The 17,821-nt window shown below is 36.9% G+C and overlaps 1 protein-coding gene across 1 annotated transcript in view; it reads right to left on the minus strand.

Annotated features, from left to right (window-relative positions):
• Sema3d (semaphorin 3D) overlaps nucleotides 1-14,768 on the minus strand; it is a 111,695-nt gene extending 96,927 nt beyond the window's left edge. The window contains exon 1 of the mRNA XM_035451650.1: nucleotides 14,618-14,768. Coding sequence (XP_035307541.1) covers nucleotides 14,618-14,768 — 151 coding nt within the window. The remainder of the gene's footprint in view (nucleotides 1-14,617) is intronic.
• Between the last annotated feature and the right edge of the window lie 3,053 nt (nucleotides 14,769-17,821).

Here is a 17,821-nt window from a genome sequence, read left to right on the forward strand (position 1 = left end):
ATTGCAGTTTATTGATATAATTCTGGGCATTGCTATTGATTATTGTGACCTATATTATTATTACTTTATAAATCTCTGGGCATATATGCTTAGAAAGAACAAAATACATGGAGGTTTAATTATCCTTGCAAATTTAATGATTCTAGTTGTCTTGGAAATTATTTACTATCCGGGCCAGGGACCTGGGGTGGAGACCAAGTCTGTTTTGCTGCTATTCCTTGAGATATGCTCAATTCATGAAAAGGCCCAGTCTTACTTCTATTTAAGTTTCCAGTAGCTATCTTAGAGTCTGAGAAAAATAAGTATTTAATGACGATTTGTAGTGTGGAATTCAGTCTATAAAACATGGAAAATATGTGGGACTACAATAAGTGAAACTAGACATACAGACAGTGTTGAGATAGCCAAGGGCAATGATGTCAGGCAGGGGAGTCAGGCTATTATGTAGGTGACTGGAAGCCATGGACATTTTATTTTTCAAGGAAGTGGCAAGGACTGAAACTGAGTGTTAGAGAGATAAGTGTGCCTACAGAGCTCAGGATGGATGATGATGGAACCTGGTGGCGTCAGGAAAGCTAACCAGAAATTTCTAAAACAAGTACAGTTCCTGGAATGCACACATGCCAGTGCAAGGAGACAGACATTTAAGATCTGTGTATTAAAAAAATATTACCTCTATTTATACAAGGAGAAAATAAAATTGATATATTCATTTGCTGTATTCTATTTCACCATAACAAATTCTATTTGGTTTGGTTTCAAACAAACTTAGCAAGAAAACAGCTGCAAAAATATTGACTAACCTGAAGTATTATCATTTCCAAATGATTTAATGTTGCATTGTGACAATGCTAGCAAAGTGATTAAAGCATGCCTCACCAAATCTCTGTAAGCCAAATAAAATAATTAGACTAAAGCATTACTGATGAACATTTTTCAGTTTAACAGACACATTAAGAAGGGATCTTGGGACAGAGACTGACATTGGTTCCTCTTCTTAATCTTATCTTTATTTCATGTTTTTGCCAAACCCAGCAAGGTTATTTCTTGTTTCCATTGGATCATCACTTAAAACCTAAAAAAGAGTAACTATAGAGACTATATCTTTACTCCTAAAGCTGACACTCATCATGAACCCCAGGATTCAAAAGGAAAGACTTCGCTATTTTGAGTGCAAACTTCCAAGTTTTATTTTTTCTAAAATCGGAAATTCTCAGGATGTAATTGTCAGCATTGTTCTCATCTGTATGCCCTGTAATCTTGTTGAGATGTCTTCCCTCTCTGCCTTTAGTGAAAGGATAAGTGTGTCCCTTCACATGTCCCATATAGAAGTCACTTGTGAGCTTAGATACTCAGGGTCACCCTTCCTTGGGACATCAGCAGCATTTACTCTGGAGCCTTAAGTGGTTTCTTTGATCCATTTAAACATTGAGCTAATCCACAAAAGCTTCTAATCATTCCTCTTTTTTTTTTTCAGTGCATTCTTATTCTCCTGTCACCTTCTTCTGAGTTTGGAATTTCACCCAGATACTCAAATCCATACTTTTGTAGCAGAAACATAATCATGCAATGCCTATAATCTAATTACTCCAAAATAAATTAGTTAAATATATCAGCATTTGTCTATTGTTTTAAAGTATAGACAGACATTATCTTCTTCACTGGATTTGATAGAAAGACACCAGAGGAATTCATGGACTATAACTCATTATAAAGAAATGGGAAGAGTTTATGAGGATCAGAAATCCCATAAAGGAGTTGCAATTCCATGCCTGTTGGTACTTGCACTTTTCTTTACTCCCTTCATCCTCTCTTTCTTTCCACTTTTCTTATTTTCTCTTAGAATCCACCCCCTCTCTCTCTGCAGGCATCTCTGTGTGTGTGTGTGTATGTGTGTGTGTGTGTGTGTGTGTGTGTGTGTGTGTGTGTGGTTTGAGGACAACATATGTTGTAGATCCTTTACTTCTACCTTCTCTGGATTACTTGTCTGCTGCTATGGACTTGGGGCTAGATATGTCATAAGATTCCAGAGCCTATTTCTAGTTCTGTCTCACTGTAGCAGCACTGGAATTAGAAATGCCTGGTACCACTTCTGATTTTAAATGTGTTCTGGATATCTAGATATCACATCCTTTCACTTAAGCAGAGTTATTTCCCCACCTAGCTCCTTTATGAGATAGGTCTCATGAAGCCCAGTTTGACTGGCTCCACCATGCTTTCAAAGATGACCATGAACTTCTGAAACTTTCTGCTTTTGCCTGCTTGTCCTTACTGAGGTCCTTGCTGTGCCATGATACCCATTGTCTTTGTATTTTTCAAAAGAAAGTTTTATAGGCTTCATCAACAATTTTTATATCTGGACAAATTGTGTCAGAATACGAAAGTTATTCAGTATTCTTATCAAATCTGATTTTGAAAGCTCTGACAAGCTCTTCTGAGTATCATTCTTGGGTTGGAAAGAGCTGATAGCATGGTCAAGACACCATTGTGTAACAGCTATGCCATGTGGAATGCAGAGGACTTGTTTTCTATAATTAACCTGATATAACTAAACCTAAAAATGCTACTCCTCATCTCTGTGTAGGACTAAGTATCATGGTATTAGTACTTCTTACAATGAGTTATCAATCACAAATGGACTCACATTTAAACTTCTGAATGCTACTCTTGCTCCTAAAAGTAGATAGACCCTTACCTTTGGGGAAAACACAAGTAAGGTATTAAATAATCGTAAATATGGGAGATCTTTGGTTAATCATGTATGACTATCAGGGTGTCAAGCTACTTAACATGGACTTCATGTTATGGATTTTCCCTTAGTGTTAGAGCCCTGCAATAAGGACTCCTCTTGGGTGAAATGGTCAGGTGCTCATCCATGTAAAGGGCAGGTTAAAGACTGTGTAATTCCTTTTTTTTTTTTTTTTTTTGAAATAAATGATTGCTTTGCAAAGAATTCTTTGTATTTCCTTTTTAGTGTCTTTTAATACAATTGTTCATTCAGCCTAAAGGCTCATATGACCTGATGGTCTTCGTCCTTCCTCTTTCCCCCTCAAAGGAAGGGAGTGGTGAGTAATACTGAATCTAATAAATTTAGGATTTAGCAACACAGACTTCCTCAGTTTTCGAGTGCTAAATGAACATGACCTTCAACCCCTGAAAAATTAAATTTACTGCCAGAGATCCTGAACTGGGTGGAGTTGGCAGTCTCTCTCCCAAGTCTGCTGGAAGCTGGCTTTGCATATCCTTTAAAAAGAGTCCTTCACTGGGTTTCACACAAACACACACATACACACACACACGCACACACACGCACACACACACACACGCGCGCACACACACACACACACACACACACACACACACACACACACACACACACACACACCAAGGTTTTGAAAGGTAAAGATTCATCCCTTAAAAAAGAAAATCAGCTTTGAAGAAAGTCAGATTTCACTCCTGAGAATCTAAGGACCACACTTCTGCAGAAGGAAATCTTGCATCTAAGAATAGATGCAGATCAACACCCAGCCACCTCCGTCTGCCAACCCAGGAGGCTAACCAGAAGTCCTTGCCCCCACCCACTTTATCTTCAAGGAAATGGCTGACAAATGTCTGAGGACTCATAAGTATAGGAGTATTATAATATCTTCAATGAAGTGTATTTAAGTCATTTGCATATAATGCTTTCAGCTTGTTTTCTATTACATTTAATGTTTTTCCTAACTCTGACTTACTTGGGCCTTACATTTGACTTATTGGCTGTCTTAAAAAAAAATCTCCTCTATGAGGTTACTTCAAATATTTCTCACATTATTTTTCCAGAATGGTTTTGGCTGTCAATCCACTCCCAAACAAAGTTTGGTTAAAAAAAAATGAGCAGAGACAGCAAAATATTCATTTAAAATAAAAAGCATCCTCCAGTGCTGTAGTTTATTTAGTTCCTTCAGCGTCTACATGTACTTGTTTAATTCCCCAGTTTTTATTCATAGACAAATCATTCCCTTTGATTCACTACAGTAGAAATTAATTAATAATGGCTCCACTTGACTTCCAACAAGTTTTAAGAGTCTTGAGATCAAACACAAAGCTTTTGGCTGCCAAGTAACTCATTACTATCTACATGAAAATGCCAATTACATACATGTCTGTATTTAGTTATATACAACCAACTGTTCAAAGAATACAAAGTATAGAAAAGAAAGAATGTGCCGGGCATTGGTGGTGCATGCCTTTAATCCCAGCACTCGGGAGGCAGAGGCAGGAGGATCTCTGTGAGTTCGAGGCCAGCCTGGTCTCCAGAGCAAGTGCCAGGATAGGCTCCAAAGCTACACAGAGAAACCCTGTCTCACAAAACCAAAAAGAAAGAATGCTAGTCACACATAAAACCCTACCAAGAACTACTTCAGGATTTTATATTTCTGTGATATTGGCATTTTGCTAGGTAACAAACTCACCATAAATACTTCAGGCAAATGCAAGTCCAATAAGAAAGAGTAACAACAGAATTGAATTCTTACATATTCTTCTTTAGTGGAATGCTAATTATAATTTTGTGCTTTAGCTTTAGAATATTAAATACAATAAATGTGGATGAGATGATTTAACCTAAGAAATGTTTATTAGAATGAAAGTCTATTGTTTCCTCAGATCTATGTTCCTATCGGGACAAGATGGGGATAGGAGCGTATCAAGTTTGCATTGTCACATTATCCATGTCTTTTTAATTCACAGGTTTACTCTAAGTAAGTTAGATTTTACTTGTGGATGCTTCATATAAACTATAGCACATGAGAGTCATGATATTTGAATGTTAAACTCTATAGTTTCAAAGAGGAGTCTTTTTGGCGGGATTTTTTTTTATTAGTTCAAATTAGGAACAAACTTATTTCACCTATCAATCCCTTCTCCCTCTCCCTCGCCTCACCCCCACTCCTCCTCCCCTGCCCCTGCCCCTGACCTACCCCCCACCCCATCCACTCTCCACTCCCCACTCCCCAGGCAGGGTAGGGCCCTCAATGGGGGATCCCCAAATTCCACCACATCATCCTTGGCCGGGCCTAGGCCTTTCCCCAAGTGTCCAGGCATTCCTCAAATCTTGCTATGATGGATAATTTCCCATTGTGTTGTGAATAAGTAGTACTTCCCTGGGGAGCAAAGCCACTATGGAGTAGACTTCTCCTCATAGGTAGCTGAGAGAACAAACAATTCAGAGGGTACTTGATCCTACCATGATAATTCTTCACCTGCTCCTTTAATGCTTTTAGAATTTCCCAATTTTCAAGGAGTGCTGAAAATCAAAATTCTACTTCATTAGTGAGTGAGTATGTGCTCCAGCCAAGTACATGGACTTAATCAAAAAGAAAACTCTGAAATCCACATCTTAATATGCTTGGCTTGAAGTTGTAAAGCAAATACAATGAAATAAGAAGATTTCTCATAGTAATACCACTTCAGATAGAGTAAATGGTTGTACTTGTTATTTAAATGAAAACATTTTACAGTTCTTATAATTTTAAACATCAATTTCTCTTAAAGTTAGGTGAATGTATATCAGAAACAAGTCATATGTGAGGTGTTGGTCACAGCTGAGACATTTCAAGCCATCTGTATGTATCCCAAGCCTTTAAACATGCTTTCTGTTTTTCCTGGAAGTTGTGCAAAACATGTCCTCACTCTTGCTATTATGAAACTTGAAATAATTTGCTACATATATGTCCGGTTTTCATTTATCATGCTCTTACATTTCCACTGATCTGGGGAAAATTTCACATTGGCTTTTCATTTAGAATAGCTGTCAATCACCCATAAGAGTTTTTTCCAGGTTTTTTCCAGATGAAGGCCTCTAATGTTGGTAGAGGTGGTCAGAAGACTGTCATCCTTCTCACACATGCCTATTAGAGGACGTTTCTCTAACACACAGCAGTAAAACAATATTTTCTACTTATATTTTCATGTTTCCCATAAGTTGTTTATGTCTCATAACCTTTATGTTGTCGCTCAATGACTTCAGGCACACTTAAAGTCCCAGTACCTCTGTGAGTCTCAGTTCAGTTTCTTAGTTGTCAGTTTTCCCTCTAAACTTGTCATCCTTCTGACCTTAATACCTCCAGAGATACAACCATTCCTCCACACCCAACATTCTACTCAGCTTTAGTTTACTTTTCTTATTTCTTTACTATTCTTGGATTCTGGTAAATACCTATCATTTCTACTAAATCGCTTTCACATCCTAATCATCATTATCCAGTGGAAATTGAAAGTCTAAAGAGCAAGAGGAAATTTCTGTCCTCTTCAAATATTTATGTTTCATATAGTCAGGCTAAGACTCATATTGTTCTTCTCAATTATTTACATATACTCAAGATTTATTTTGTTTTACTCCCCTCCTGTCACATCAACCCTTACCATATGTTGCTGCCTTTTTGAGTTTTCACAATAACCACAAATTAGATATATTTTGTAGTAAAAATTCTCTAATGGTAATGGGTATTTTACTCAAAACATTTGGAAATTTCTTCCAATATTCAAAATTCCTCTCTCATCTCTTTGCAGTTATTTTGTGAATTCCGTTCATCCATCTCATGAAATGGTTCAGCAGGTGAAGGCATTCACCAACATGCTGGGTCACCAGAATTGGATCCCCAGGACCTCGGTGGTGGACACAATAACTCCTGTACATTTTTTCATAGCCACCATACATAGAATTTGACACACACACACACACACACACACACACACACACACACACACACACACACACACTAAATAAGAAAAAAATACACCTACACATGAATGTGATTTTAAAGATCCTAGCATCTCCTGTTGGCAAGAGTAATGAATGTCTAAATTGTTGCTATATTTCAGTGCATAGAAAAACTACCATAAACTTTTAAGCAATGAGTTTTCAAAATGATGTGCACTTAGCTGATGTACCTCTTCTTATCCAGGCAGATTTTGTTACAGACTGTTAATAGTGTAGAGATGGTGATGTGCCATCTAGAATCTCAACAGTGGATGCCTATGGTGACATCCATATGCCCATCTTGAAAGGGAAGGAGAACTTGGGGAACAAAGCCATCTAGAGAACTGTATTTCTGGATTTACCTTCCATTTAAGTCAGCTGGGATTCTGACTAATACACAGACTGTCATTAAGAGCAGTAATTGATGTCTGGACCCCACTTATAACACAAAAGCAGTGAAACACCAAGGCCCTTTTGTGCTCAGCTTGCTTGATTTAAAGAACTAGATTCTTTCCTTCTCACAAGCAGAGACTCTCAAATTCTTCATCCTAAAGTATGAATTCATGCAATTTTTACAATACTCTATTGTGAGATGAGTAAGCTATTCTTACAGCTAATTCTTACAAACAGTAAACAACCTATTTTATTTAAACTGAAAATGTAAAACTTCAGTTTACAGTAATTCAAGTCAGCCAATACTTCAGGGAAGTAAATTCCTTTTTTTTTAATGGATAAACAACGATCCAAGAGATACAGCAGAATGGGAATTGATTGTATGCTTTTTTAAAAAAGGATATTTGTCATGCTGTCTATGGCAATATTTCTGCCCAAAATGCTTAAATATCATTTTGTATTTAAAAGCCCAAAATACATAAATATCATTTTGTATTTAAAAACCCTAAGTGTGCTTTGTATGTGTCTTCAAAGACACACTATATTCAAACTGTTTCAATTTGTCACACGTTCATTCTGTGGTAACATCTGAGTTGTTTACATAACTATTATGTAAATTGGTCCTCAAGGAGAATCTACCATTCTAGAGACCCAGCATTCAGGTGAGGACGAGGAAGAGCAAGCAATATCCTGATAGAGAACAGAGAGTACATGTCAAAGAAAGGGCTGAAGCCTCACCATAGCTTCCATTCTTTCACCTCTTGTAGATGTGCTTCCTACTTTATTATTTACAATTAATATTCTCTTCTACAAAAAAAACTGTATGTAAATTTACACTGACTATATTAACATGAGTTTGTTACTATCGCATCCTCTACTTTTTACTGATAGATGAGATAGGCAATATGGTATTAGTCAAACACACCTGTTAAGTGCCAACTCTGTAGAGAATAAATATATTTATTCTAGTTTATTCATCAGTTGAATTAATGGAGTTCAAACAGCATGTTTAATTTTGTTTTCGTTTCTCCTTTTATATTCTCTTCTTTACTTCTTTTCTTTTCTGATTCTGGAACTCAAGTAGAACAAACTGGTCCTAAATTCCTAATATTCCTGTCTCTCCAACTATTTCACATCTAATACGACCAGGCAAGATCTAGATCCTGTGGCTCTAAAAACTGATGCATTTACTATACTGAGAAAAACAGACATGTTATTGGATGAGTCAAACTGAACAGGTTCTGTGAGCCCATCTGAAAGGAAAATTCTAGTTGAGAGATGTGCTGCACTTTATACCTAAATGAAATTGTTCATAAAATGGAAAAATGAATTTATCTACTTACTCATTTAAAATTTCTTATAAAACAAAGTGTCATTCCATCAAATAAATGAAGATATTATTATAAAATAGCAGGTAAAAAAGTAACAAAGGACTTCAAGTTTTTCCTATTAATGAAAACTTATGTGAGTTTTGGTTTCTTGTACCTTGGGGTTGTTGAATAGAATATATTTAAGAAAGTAGTGGCAGAATCTAGTATTTTTTTTAATGTCTTGATATCTGTGCTCCTAAATATGTCACATTTCCCTGCTGGTTAAAATCAGGGAATGGCATCATGGGTCTTAGACACACCAAATGTCAGCATTCCACTAGGTTCTGTTTTTTCAAAGCTTCTTTCTTTGGGACAAGCTGTTTAGGCTCTAGGACCTCATTGTCTTATCAGTTACATGTGCCTGGGAGCAATGATTTCCCCAGAGCAGAAAACTATTTTTCTTCCTTTTTTTAGAAATTTCATTTAAATTAGAAGCAAACTTATTATACATATCAATCCCTCTCCCTCCCATCCTCCCATGCCTCACACCAAACTCTCCATCCCATCCCCCATCCACTCCCCAGGGAAGGTGAGGTCTTCCATGTCACATCATTTAGGGCAGGGCCTAGGCCCTCCCCCATTTATCTAGAGAGTATTCCTCCTGAATCCATCCATGCACTAGGGATAAATACTCGTTCCACTGCCAGAGGGGGTCTGGTTTGGTCATGGGGATGAGGTATCTGAGTATTGAGCATTTTCATTGTCTTCATAGTTCTTCTGTAATGTTACCCAGGCTTCTGTATAGTGCATAGCTGAGGAGGCATGGATTATGGATTGATACTATACTCTTAAAACTAATTTTAAAAACCAAAGTTAAAATTTTCATTTTGGCTGATTTTGATCTCTTTGCTTTCTCCTGGTAATTAAGGCAGAGGCATGAACGTTTACTATGTATATAATATTTATGCATAGTGAGGGGTCAGCTGATTTCAACTAATTTGTCAGACTCTAGAGAAATAAAAGGATGACTAAATACAAGAGCAATGTCAACGGATATCCTTGCTAGAGAAACGAGAGTGTGGTGTACAAGCAATATCCCTCAAAATGATGCCAAGTTAACACACATTTAGGTGTCCTATACTTTACTTTAATGCAGGAAGAGGATGCTTTTAGAAATGACATTGAAGAAATTTCACTGCTTTCCTTCTACACATCTGTATTTAATATGGAAAAGGCAAAAGACATGCAATTGGAGTCCCCTGAAGATACTCAGAATTTCCAAGTTCACAAATTCCAAAAGGAAACAACAAATTATTTAAAGTGGGCTGATTATTTCATAGCTGAACTTTGATATATAGAATTTTGTTTTAATTTTACTGAAATTTAGTTTAAAATATTTACAGTTATGAGTTTTAATGTTTTGCCTAAGAAAGGATTGCTTATTCTGAGATTCAAAGATATTATTTCATGATTTAGTTTCAACACTATATAATTTATCTTCTTTCCTTATGTTTATAATACAATTTGTATTTTGTATGTTGTATATTCTGTAGGATAAAGTAGGATTTGATTTTCCTTCAATTTTTTTGTGTTTCAAGACAGGGTTTCTCTGTGTGGCCCTGGCTGCCCTAGAACTTGCTTTGTACACCAGACTGGCTTTGAACTCAGAGATCCCCACCTTCCTGTGCCTCCTACATGTTGGGATTAAAGGTGTATGTATACTATCACTGCCCTGGAAATTAATGTTTGACACATGGATACTAATTTGTTCTAGTATTGTTTTATTTTATTTCCTCACTGAATTGTAAAAGTATCTTTCACAAAACCAAAGTACATATAAAAGTTAATTATTGCACACTAGATTTCACAAATTAATATTTCTACATTACTATATATAATTGAACACCACTGTTGGGAAGTCTAGGTTATATAACCACCTCTTGAAAATAAGTCTATCACATCTCAAATAGTACTATCATGGAAGAAATGCATGTTTTCTGCTTCAACAGTGTGTTGAGATATAGGTATTTGAGCTCTGAGCTGCCTTTTCAGAAATCCAAACTGCCCAGGTGGAAGAGCTTCCTTAGGAGGCCCCAGATTGTACATGAAGAAAGAAACACCAGTAGCCAATCTTCAAGCCTATCTTCAGCAGACTCTTCAGCTATGGAATTCATTTGCTTCTAGTACTGAGTTTCATGGTGACATCCTGGTATGTATCAGTAGTCATCCAAATTATATTGATTGGCAAAATGGGTGCTTTCATAATAAAACATTAAAATGTGGCTTTGATGATTGTCTTTGCTAAACATTAGCACACTTTAGAGACTTTGTATTCATTTATGTATGTGTAGGCATTGTGTACTCAGATGCTGGAAGAGAGTGTAGGATGTCAGGTTTTGTCACTGTCTGTCTATTCCTTTTTTTCTTTTTTTAAAATTTTTTATGGGTGCAGTAAAATTTATTGATGGTATTCAAGAGAATATGGTTCCCTAAGCCTCTCCTTATTCTGGGGGTCTGGGATGGAAACTGTGAGGGAGATGATCAGTGTGGGGGTTGTTGGACAGGGACTGCTCAGCAGACAGGGCCCCTCTCTTGCTTGAGTCCTTGCTGGGGTAGATGGACAGGGTGGCCTTCTTACTCCTTGGGGGCCATGTAGGCCATGAGTTCCACCACCCTGTTGTTGTAGGTGAATTCATTGTCATACCAGGAAATGAGCTTTACCAAGTTGTTATTGAGAGCAATGCCAGCTCCAGCATCAAAGGTGGAAGAGTGGGAGTTACTGTTGAAGTCACAGGAGCACTGTCTCCCTATTTCTTTTTGCAGGATCTCTGGCTGAAGCTATGGCTTGTACTTGAGCTAGTGTAGAAAAACAGATTCAGAAATCCTCCTTCAACACACTTCCACCTACCCCTGAGCTGTGATTACAGATAATTTCAAGGTTGCCAGACTTGTTACTGTGGGTACTGGGACCCAAAACCTAGTCCTCATAATTTCAGATATCTTAACTGCTGAGCCATCTTTCTAGCCCAACTCGGGATTTTAAAAGTATCATCACAGCATAGTTTTCATAAGGAATGGAATGGATATCACAAAGAGTATGTCAGTCTTGATGATACATGAAGGTAACCTCAGCACTCAGCAAGGAAGGTCATGAAAAGTGTCAAATTAAGGATCTGATTGTTTCATTATCATACTTCAGAAATTGTTGATTTTTTTCTCTAAAAATTGTTTTATGTACTTGTACATCATCAGGATCATTTTGACATTTGAGACAGGTTTAGTATATTCTTTCCTTTATAGATATATAGTCCAACTTCTATCTATCTATCTATCTATCTATCTATCTATCTATCTAAATATACATATATGTCATCATCTATTATTTAATTGTCTAATTTTGTTTTTTTTTTCTTAATGCAGGTTTTTGTTATATAGCACAAACTGTACTTAAATTTACTATCCTTCTGCCTCAGGTTCATGAGTCTGGGATTGCAGGCATAGGTAACCCAGCTGTCAGAATATGGCTTTTGCAGCATGCCACCTGAGTGATCAAAATGTTTAGTAGGATGTTTTCATTCTGATTGATCAAAGCTCCTGTAAACCTCAGCATCTTTGAGTTTTACTGTGCTAAGTTAGGCCCTAAAGTGTTTGTTCCATGCCTTACAGTGGATCACCCCCATATGGACTCTGCCTCCCCCTCATTGCTGTGACCTGTTGTTCAATATAGCTATGAAGAGAGCCCAAGTAATAAAAAGGGTATCACAGAGAGTATGGCAGTCTTGCTGATACTTGGCTATAATCTCAGCACTATGGTAGAATATTATTTTGAGGTGTGGGACTTTTATTTATGCTGAACCTGAATAATTTTGTGAAGCTGTGATTCTTTGCTTGTCTCAAACACCTGATGGTTTAATAAAGAGCTGAATGGTGAATAGCAAGGCAGAAGCAAGAATGGGGAGAGCTGGAACGCAGAGAGTATAAATAGGAGAACAAAGGAGAAGGGAGGAGCAAGAGAAAGGGAAGAGGACATCAGGGGCTAGCCACCCAGCCACCCAGTCAGCCATGGAGTAAAAAGGAAAGAAAGATATACAGAAGTAAGAAAGATAAAAGCAAAGCGGGAAAAAGTAGACCAGTTAATGTAAGATAAGGAAAGCTGACCTTCATCCAGCATCTGATGGAAGGAGAAGCAGATACTAACAGCTAAACACTGAACTGAACTGTAATCCAGTTGGAGAGAGGGAGGAGTGATGAGCAAAGTGGACAAGACCAGGCTGGTGAAACCCACAGAAACAGCTGACCTGAATAAGGGGGAGCTCTTGGCCCCCAGACTGATCACTGGGAAACCAGCATCAAACTGATCCAGACCCCATGAATGTGGGTGTCAGTGAGGAGGCCTCGGAATTCTATGGGGCCTAGGAAATCTATAGGGATCAGTACATATCCCTAGCATGGGAATAGACTTTAGGAGCCTGTTTCACATAAAGGGATACTCCCTCAGCCTAGACACACAGGGGAGGGCCTAGGCCATATCCCAGAGGATATGACAGACTCTGAAGACTCCCTATGGAAGACCTCACTCTCCCTGGGGAGCAGAAATGTTATGGGATAGGTAGGGTGTTAGTGGGGGGCAAGGGAGGAGGGGAGGGAGAAGGAACTGGGATAGACATGTAAAACAATCTTGTTTGTAATGTAAATAAAAATGGAGGAAGAAAAAAAACTCACAAGATGAAAAAAAAAAAAAAAGCCAACCTAAGGCTGTGCACTCATAACTAAGAATAAGCTTCCGTGTATGATTTAACTGGGAACTGGTTGGTGGGCCCCTCAAAAAGGCCCAAAAGCAAAAAAAAGTAAAAGAGTAAAACACCAACAATACAGCACTCAGGAAGGAAGATAATGAGTATGAGGTTAGCAAAGTCAAAATCCCTGGCTTTGGTTTTCATTTTCAGACAGCACTTAACTTGAAGCCAAGAAGCTTTGGGGGAAAGATACAAAAGATCATCTGTAATTAATTATTGGTATAATTCTCAAATGTGGCTTTTAATTATTGTTGAATCAAAATTCTAATTAATTATAGCTCACAATGAGATCCATCATTTATATAAAAAGGCTTTCTCTATGTTTTTAATACTTCAATAAAATGCCTTTATACATGTAAGTATATGAACATTAAAAACATTCTCTGCTCCCTAACACATGAAACATGAAATCCAAATGCCATTATTTTTCTTCATCTTTTCCATTTTTTTTTTTTGCTTTTAAATTTTCAATGCTGGGGTTGATCCTAAGGTCCTGCACATCCTAGGCAAGAACTCTACCTCTGTGATTCATTCCAAAACTCATATCAGCATATTGAATGTGCAATAAGTAGAATATTAAGATTTAATTTGTTTTTCAATTTGAAAAGTAATTAACTTTTATCACCAATATCAATTTTCATTGGAGGAAGGACATCTTAAAGAAGAGAAGATATTAAAGCTATCAGTTTAGTTTTAATAAAACTTCTTTATAAAGTTTTTTTTAATTTTCCCAGCAGAATTTTAAAAACATGTGGTAAGAAGACTAGAGTAAATCATACAAAAGAAAAAGAAAGATTTTAGACATAAAATTTTGTAAAAAGATATACACAGACTCAAATATCCACAAAACAGATATGTGCAACATAAAGTTTTTATATTACTCATTGATATTAATTTAAATCTTTAAAAGAAATTATCTTAGATTTTTGCTTTATTGGTATACTTGGATTTTTATGTTGATCTTTCCCACTTCAAAACCTCTAAAATTGGTATCTGGGCATTGTAGACTGTGAAACTTATTAGGTATAGTAATATTTTTCTGTGCAAAATACACTTTAGCTTGTGATAGTAACATTAACTAGTAGCAGTTTTATAGAACTTATTCATTTTTTATTGTTATACATTTGATTTTTAATGCAACTGAATAGACCTGGTGGACTAGATTAATCATTATAAATATCAACTGAAAAACTGTACTTGAGTAGTTTAAGAATTATTTACTTCTCAAAAGAAAATAATTGTAGCCTGTGTTCTAAATGATTACTGACAGTTGCAACTTTGTAGAAGTGAATCTACATTTCTAAATAAAAGAAACAAGGTATTCAAAGAAGACATTTGGATATCCTACTGGAAACTAAAAATATTTATGTACTCACCTTTGTAGGTTAGCTTCAGCCTTGGAATATTTTGTTTAGATGTTTCAGTGACGGGAAGAAACAGCACAGACATGATTAGCATCATCCAAACATGAAGAAGGTGAAGATCTTGACTTCTTGACCTTGGCTTCTCATCTTTATTAGCATTCATGATGAAAATATTGTCTTTCAAGCACTGTCAACTCAACCTAAGAAGCAGAAAAAGAAAATGAAAATATTACTCCAAGATAATATCTTAGATTCTCCAGAGTTAGCAACAGCTTTCTCAATGCATGACATAATTCCAAAGTATAATTTCTCTGTCTTCCTCCTTTGTTTTTACAGACAATTTACAGAGAGAACTAAGTAATGAAATTCAAGTTTGTCTTTAGTTGGAGGAATGAATACACTAGTAGAAATTCAACTATTTTGTTAATGAATAACATTCTTCTTCTCCTCAAGTTGATTTATTTTTTGCTTTTGTTTTAATTTCATCTCCCTGGGGCACTATCTTTTTTTTTTTCAAAGCATGGTGGGCCTGCTCATAAAGTAGAAGTGCTTGAAGATCTCTATTTGTGATTGATTAACAACCCCAAAGGAAAAGATTCTCAAATGGGAATAGACAAAAGAAAGCATGTCCCCCTTTCTGGCATACAAGACTTTATAGATGTTTAGGTTTGTGAAATTGGATAAGACCTGGTTAGGGCCACAGAATAGAAGTTAGAATAGAACACACCCTCTGCCATGATTGCAGGTGAATCTGCTCCAGACAGGGCAAGGCTGCAAAAAAAATTACATTGTAAAATATGAACATTTATGAGAGGAAGAAAATAGTTACTAACCACACTGTCATCAGAAAGACTGGATGTTCTCTGGTAAAACACATAGAAAATAGGAACAATTCAATCTAAACTGAAATTAGAAGTCACATGCACCTTTTATTAAATATGTATATATCAGATGTCTTCAAAATGTGTTCTGTATAATCCAAATAATTTAACACTAATGACATCTGTGAAACATAACTCTTTAATAATGTCACTGTTGAGAAAAACAGATTTAAAGTTAAATAATTCTTCTCTCACATGGTTAAGTAAGAGTTGAGTCAGAAAAACTAATTGGGATTTAATCTGGTGGCTGCCTTCTGCATGCCTAAATCCATGGTATCTTTGTGTAGAGTCCAGCTATCTTCTATTTATAATTGGTTCTTAACTTCTCTTGCCTCATCATTTAGGTATCATCTGTGTTTTTAGTCAATAGTCACTAGAAAAGATGCTGCTAGATTGGAGCCCAACAAGTATTCCTCAATGTAGTACCTGATTTTTTAAATTATTATACAGATAACATTGGTATTTCATTGTTGATAGCTTCATACATAATAGAAGTGAATTCTCTTAAGTAGTGTTACTAATATTGAATACTCAGAACAAATATTTCAAGCTTATTTGTGTTAGTTTCAGAACTTTAAGGTTGAATTTTTTAAAGTGAGATCAGTTATTCAGGATTCTGCACTGTGTGACATACCTTTATTTGTTGGTTCAGCCTAGTTTGTCCTAGGAAAGTTTTATGCCATTAAGCTGTAGCACAGATCATTAAATACTTTCAATGTCAAGGTTACTTTAAATCTCAGAAGGTAAATCCATCCATAAAAGTAAAATAGTATCAATTATTTTTTTATTTTTGTCTCTTTTTGGTATTTTCTTTTTTTCTGATTTTTAAAATTTGAATTAGAAACAATATTGTTTTACATGACAGTCCCAGTTCCTTTCTCATTCCCGTCCTCCCCTACCACCCCCCCCCCCACTAAAACCCTATCACATATTCTTTCTGCTCCCCCTGGATGGTGAGGCCTTCCATAGGGTGTCATCAGAGTCTATCATATCCTTTGAGATAGGTCGTAGGCCGACCCTCGTGTGTCTTGGCTCAGGAAGTATTCCTCTACGTGGAATGGGCTCCCAAAGTCCACACCCATCCTAGGGATAAATACTGAACTACTACAGGAAGTCCTGTAGATTTCCGAGGTTTCCTCAATGAAATCCATGTTCCTGGGGTCTGGATCAGTCCCATGCTGGTATCCCAGCTATCAGTCTGGGGATCAAGAGTTCCCCGATGTTCAGGTCAGCTGTTTCTGTGGGTTTCACCAGCCTGGTATGGACCCCTTTGCTCTTTACTTGTCCTTCTCAGCATCTGGATTCCAGTTCAGTTCAGTGATTAGTTGTGGGTGTCTGCTTCTACTTCCACCAGCTGCTGGATGAGGGCTATCAGGTGGCAAATAAGTCAGTCATCAATGTCATTATCAGGGGAAGGCATTTAAGGTAGCCTCTCCACTGTTGCTTAGATTGTTAGCTGGTGTCATCTTTGTAGATCTCCAGACATTTCCCTAGTGCCTGATTTCCTCTGTAATCCTAAAATGTCTCCATTATGGTATCTCCATTTTTGTTATCTTCTATTTTTCCCCTGACTCAACCTTTCCACTCCCTCATGTCCTCTGCATCCCTCCTCTTCTTCCCTTCTCATTCTCCTAGCTCCCTCCAGCCTCTTCCCATGCTCTCAATTTGCTCAGGGGATCTTGAACCTTCCACTTCTGCAAGGTAACTGCGGAGGCCCAGGTAATAGTTATGCCTCCATCCACAAGCCCAGGTAGGCTGGGGGCTGTTTCCAGTTTGGTTTGCGGGCCCTGCTCAGAGACATCTGATGCCAGGGATCTGCTCAATGGATCCGAACTCAGCAGAGGAGCCCAACAAAATATCAATTCTTAAGGTATATGCACCAAGGACTATCCCTTGTGTATAATATGTGACATTAGTTCTTATGGAATATTGCATATGAATATTTACATTTATTTGTATTTTTAAATGACATTTTATTAAGTGTGCACTTAGAACTTTTTGAAGTTTTTACCCAAGTAAGTGTAGTATGACAGATAAAAAGTGTGATGGCTTTCCTTGGTTGTCAACTTGATTATATCTGGAATTAAATAAAACCCAAATGACTGAGCACAACTTTAAGAGTTTTTTTTTTCTGAATGAAGTAATTTGAAGTGGGAAGATTCACTTTTAATCAGGATTTTCTGAGATGAGAAGATAAAGAATTAATCCAGATCTCTTGAGGTGGGAAGTTTTACCTTTAATCTGGACCACACTTTCTTCGGGGAACATAGCTATCTAAAGACATGGAAGAAGGTAAATATACAGGTTGGAAGCCTCCTGATGTGGGTGCTTGTAA

Source organism: Cricetulus griseus (genome assembly GCF_003668045.3).
Source record: "Cricetulus griseus strain 17A/GY chromosome 1 unlocalized genomic scaffold, alternate assembly CriGri-PICRH-1.0 chr1_0, whole genome shotgun sequence".
Classification (NCBI taxonomy): Eukaryota; Metazoa; Chordata; class Mammalia; order Rodentia; family Cricetidae; genus Cricetulus; species Cricetulus griseus.